Source organism: Gopherus evgoodei, unplaced genomic scaffold, assembly GCF_007399415.2.
Source record: "Gopherus evgoodei ecotype Sinaloan lineage unplaced genomic scaffold, rGopEvg1_v1.p scaffold_68_arrow_ctg1, whole genome shotgun sequence".
In the NCBI taxonomy this organism is placed as follows: Eukaryota; Metazoa; Chordata; order Testudines; family Testudinidae; genus Gopherus; species Gopherus evgoodei.
The window spans coordinates 293,219-298,682 of record NW_022060089.1 but is presented as its reverse complement, the minus strand read 5'-3'; the positions used below and the strand labels follow the sequence as shown (position 1 = coordinate 298,682).

Below are 5,464 nucleotides of genomic sequence, written 5' to 3'. Positions count from 1 at the left end.
GGATTGTGTACATTAGCTTTTTCCACATCCTCTGTCACTAGGTTGCCTTCCTCGTTCAGTAAGGGGCCTACACTTTCCTTGACTTTCTTCTTGTTGCTAACATACCTGAAGAAACCCTTCTTGTTACTCTTAACATCTCTTGCCAGCTGCAACTCCAAGTGTGATTTGGCCTTCCTGATTTCACTCCTGCATGTCTGAGCAATATTTTTATACTCCTCCCTCACCAATCTTCCACTTCTTGTAAGTTTCTTTTTTGCGTTTAAGATCAGCAAGGATTTCACTGTTAAGTCAAGCTGGTCACCTGCCACATTTACTATTCTTCTCACACATTGGGATGTTTTTTTTCCTGCAACTTCAATTAGTATTCTTTAAAATACAGCCAGCTCTCCTGGAATCCTTTCCCCTCATGTTATTTTCCCAGGGGATCCTGCCCATCAGCTCCCTTAGGGAGTTAAAGTCTGCTTTTCTGAAGTCTAGGATCCGTATTCTGCTGCTCTCCTTTCTTCCTTGTGTCAGGATCCTGAAATCAACCATCTCATGGTCACTGCCTCCCAGCTTCCCATCCACTTTTGCTTCCCCTACTAACTCTTCTCTGTTTGTCAGCAGCAGGTCAAGAGGAGCTCTGCCCCATATGGTTCCTCCAGCACTTCGACCAGGAAATTGTCCCCCTACACTTTCAAAAACTTCCTGGATTGTCTAGATTGTCTTCCAAGGGGGGTTCTGTGATCTAACCTGTCACAAGAACAATGAACAAAAAAATGGGAAAGGTTCACGAAAACAAAAACCTTGCTTTGTGGACACACGAACATCACAAAGCGCCCTCTCTGGGACACAAGGAAAGTTCAGAGTCTGTTCCACTCCAAAATCAGCTGTGCAAAGCAGTAAGTTATTTTTACTCAAGGATGCTGTAGTAGTTAAATATCGCAGTCCAGTTATCAAAAACACATGGTTTCACAACTCTCACCAGTAAGCTCTAGTAGAATGTCTTCAATTCCTACAGCAGTTTTCCTGTATAAGGACTTTCCAGTAGAAATATTAGGTTTATCCTCCAGGTTTTGTGACGGATTCAACATAGAAAAATCAGGTACATTTTGTTCACCGAATCACTGTACATATGACAAAGAACTTCAGCATTGCTGATTCTTTCTTTTTCTCTTTGGTTATGTGAAAGTGTAGCTTCTGTGTGTAAAATTGAAAACAACCAAGACGACACAGCGGCTAATGGAAAACTACTGTGCCTCAAAATGCTTTAGTATCTAATGGTAGTCTCAGGTCAGGTCTACACTCAGCTGGGATCGATGCTCTGAGATTGATCCATTGGTGGTCAATTTAGTGGGTCTAGTAAAGAGAAGAGTAAGATAAAAGTCAATGGGAGATTTTCTCCTGTCAACCCTCCCTCCCCCTCCCACAGTGTAGACCCTGCAGTAACTTTATCCAAGGTACATCAACTCCAGTTACCTTATTCCTGTAGCTGGAATTGCGTAGAGTAGGTTCACTTACCGTGTTAGTGTAGACATAGTCTAAGCGTCACGGAAAGGCTGAGTAACAGAGTGTGTGGGGGTGGAGGCTGATGAGTGACAATGAAAGAGGCCAAGTGATGCTCAGAGAGAGGTAACTCAGCAATGGAAAGAGCCGTGCTGAGTGATGGAGTGATAATATATTGTGTGGGAGGAACTTCTCAGACTGTGAACTTCCACAATGCTGAGCTCAACCAAATTGGGACAGGGCACCCTTGATTAACGAGGAGATATGTTTTCCCCCTCTTGTAATAGAGGTTTTAAGTGAGTGGCCCCAGGCGATCACTTTCTGCAGCAGATGTATTTGCTAGTTTTGTCACGAAGCTCTTTGTTTCTGATTCCATAAATGATCGGATTGAGCATGGGAGGGATAAGGAGATAGAGGTCAGCCAAGATGATGTGAACATGGGGAGCGATGCCTTGACCAAACTGATATGTGAAAATGGAGAAGACACTAGGGGTGTAATATGTCAGCATCACACAGATGTGGACTGTGCAAGTGTTGAAAACTTTCTGGTGGGCTTTCATAGAGGAGATTCTGAGAACGGCCCTGATGATCTGACCGTAGGACAGGGCAATGAGCATCAGGTCAAATCCCAAAACTGCAAACATTAGCATCAAGCTATATATCCTAATGACTGTAATGTCCCCACATGCAATCTTGACCACAGCTATGTACTCGCATTGCATGTGGGGGATAATGCAGTTGGTACAGAATGGCTGCCTGCTCAGGAGCAGGGGCAGAGGCAGAATGAAGAGAACAGCTCTCATCAGACCTACAAGCCTGAGCTTAGCTATTCGTGCATTGCTGAGGATGGTGGCGTATCTCAGAGGGTTATATATGGCAACATAGCGATCAAAAGCCATTGTCACGAGGGTGGCTGAGTGCATAACAGAAACTGTGTGAAGGAAGAACATCTGGGTGAGGCAGCCAGCCATACTAATGCCTTTCAAATTGAACCAAAATATGCCCAGTGCCTTTGGCACAACGAAGGTAGGTGTGGCGATGTCTGTGAGCGCCAGCATGCAGAGCAGCAGGTACATCGGCTTGTGCAGGGTCTGCTCCTTACGTACAACACACAGAAGAGTGAAATTTCCCAACAGGCTTATAATGTAGAACGTAGAGAAAGGGATGGAAATCCAGATGTGGGCAGCCTCCAGGCTGGGGATGCCCATTAGGATGAACGTTGAAGGGTCAGAGGGGGTGAAGTTGAAAGCTGCCATGAAGTGGTTGATGTGTTGGTATGATTCAGAAATGCTCAATGTGCTTATCAAGAGAGAGAAGCACAGCGAGGGGTTTACACACTTTATAACAAATAGTACAGTAAATATTTTATAGCTATTAACATCTAGGAGTCTTCTTGAGTGGGGAGTGAAGAACCACCAATGATGGCACTCCCTGCTTTATATAACTTAAGCATCTGGCGGGAACCATGTGTTTCAAAACTTGGTTTCCAGATTAGTTTGTGGGAAAATTAGAGATGGAGCCCAGATTTCTTTGGCCTGGTCACATGCCCTTGTAAAGTCATAGCATCCATCATGTATAGGCTGTCTGAAGCATTCTCAGACAGCCTCATCTGGTGGGAGATAAGTTTCTCTTAATGCGTATTGTTTCCTCCAATGACTCATTGCTCTGAATAGCCCCGTCCAACCAGGCTATCTAGACTGAAATCATCCTGCCTAGTGGTCCTTACCCAGTTGTAACTGCATTTGAAATACAGATAAGTAGTCAATATTCATAACTGCAGACAAAAATCATACATGCATACGAATCAGATAATGACCTCTCTTGCATAAAATGTGTCATGATTATACTATAATTATGCTATAATCATGTAATCATATTATAATGATATCACTATGATCAATATGGGGTACGTTGTCACAAAATATCAGTGGTTATTTCTAGCAATGAAATGCCTGAAGCTACATAACAACAATTGGGAACGTAAACTGAGTAAAGGTTCTGTCACTCAGGCTGCAGTTCTTTGGCTTGCCAGAGCAAAGAGACTCTGAAGCTCCCCACACTCTGTACCAGGAAAAGTCCCAAAGCTGGCCTTGGATCAACAATCATACAGAAAAAGATTATTTCAGCAGCACTCCCCACCTGTCCATCAACATGCCGCTCTGCAACTCTGTGACGTTCCCCTCTGGTGTCATCTGGACCGGTGATCTGCTAGGTCACTCCAAGCCTCTACTCTTGGAGCCAGACTGACCCTGCTCTGCTGTGAGAACCCCCCACTCCTGGGCTGTTCACGCACAGCCTCTGCCATGTAAACTGTCCCTTGGATCGTGCAAGTGAATGACATTAGCCAGTATCTTCAGTCTCAGACACAACCCTAGGAATCTTTGTCTTGCAGTGTCCAGTTATGCCCACAGGATACTGCAAGCTTATATGAGTTCATCAATTTAACAAAGAAATTGATATGCACCAGGCTTGTTATCCCCAGGGGAGTCTCTTACACACTTCAAACCAAACACACTGCTTCAGGTAGAATAAACAGCACATTTGTTAACTACAAAGACAGATGTTAAGTGATGTTAAGTGACAGGCAAAATGTCAGAGTGGTTACCGAAATTTAAAAAAAATATGCAGTCTAAACTCTCAACCCTATTAGACTGGGCAACATCGAGATGAAGCTGTTTTTCTCACCCCACTGGATATTGCAGTCCTTAATATACAGGTTGGTTTCTTAAACCTGGGCCAATCTCCCTGTTGGAGTCTTGTTTTCTTCTCAATGTCTTAGTTGCTAGCAGCTAAGGTTGGCGGCCAGAGAAGGGACCAGTATGTGTCCACTCTGTCTGTTTTATACCCTCAGTCCATGTGCTTGAGGAGCACACATCCGAGCATGTCTAGGGGGCATTGCTGATTCTCCCCAAGCAAAGTTTAGCAATTCCCTTTGTGGTGCCTCAGGCAGGTGAGTCATTGCATTGGAGCTCCCTTGCTGGACAATGACTGTTGATGGGTTGTTTGACACCCTGTCTGGGTGTTGGTTCCTTTCCCTGCTGTTGCCTCAGGGTGGGGGCTAGTATCTAGCTGATTCCCCAATTTACAGGCATGTTAGTGACCACCGTACAACAGAATTGTCACTTGCCCCATATACATTAATGATACATATATGGATAAAGACATGACTTTCAGCAGATCATAACGTTTCCCTTGATACTGTACAAGGCATGCTTTATATGTAAGATCTTGATTATCTGAAAATGAGGAATATGGGGGTTACAGTACACTCCCCCAAGCTGTAGACTGTCACAGCACTCAAAAAGCCTCAGTGCTACTCAGCTGTCACTGCACATCCCCTGCCTGCCTCCACAACCCTCAGCAGTGCCTAATTTTCTGTGGAAACCCACCACCTGCCCCCACAGCCTCCAGCACGGCCAGCTTGTCTCTGTACACCCCTCTTCTTTCCACACAACCCTTGGTGCTGGTCACCTGTCCATGTAGATCCCCCACCCCTAGAACTTCTATCCCTGCCACACAGTGATACCCCTCACCCAGGACCAAAAGCAGGTGCCATGCACCACAGCAACAGCTCACAGAACTATCTCCTCAGACGAGGTTAAATTCAGTGTCTGCCTGCACCGGGGAAAAGGGGGAGATGAGACTAAACTGCCTTTCTGGGGGCAAAGGGAACCCTGGCTGCAGCTCAGCCTGTGCAGGGAAGGAGAGATGGACAGACCTAGCAGGAGTGGGAGAAGAGGTGGGATTAAAAGGACCCAGTCTGAGCAACTTTTCTTCAAAAAGACACAAAGCTTTAACGTACTGCGGCCAGTTAGAAACCCTGATACCCCTTCCTGAGGCTGCTTTTCTGTGTTGGCAATTGCAGATGTTGCCACAAAACTGTAGTGGGCTTTCTCATGGAAGGTAGTATGGGCTGGATGGGAGATGGTGTCAGAGACCATCAGTTAGAGCAGGGGTTGGCAGCCTTTCAGAAGTGCTG

At 45.4% G+C, this 5,464-nt stretch overlaps 1 protein-coding gene across 1 annotated transcript; it reads right to left on the bottom strand.

Moving 5' to 3' along the window:
- Positions 1–1,799: 1,799 nt before the first annotated feature.
- LOC115643708 (olfactory receptor 52E2-like) lies at positions 1,800–2,741 on the bottom strand. The gene has a single exon (XM_030547713.1). It carries the CDS (start codon positions 2,739–2,741, stop codon positions 1,800–1,802), a length of 942 nt encoding a protein of 313 aa, XP_030403573.1.
- Between the last annotated feature and the right edge of the window lie 2,723 nt (positions 2,742–5,464).

Bases quoted from the DNA above. Each gene is read 5' to 3' on its own strand.
- LOC115643708 (XM_030547713.1), bottom strand. From the start codon at position 2,741: ATGGCAGCTTTCAACTTCACCCCCTCTGACCCTTCAACGTTCATCCTA.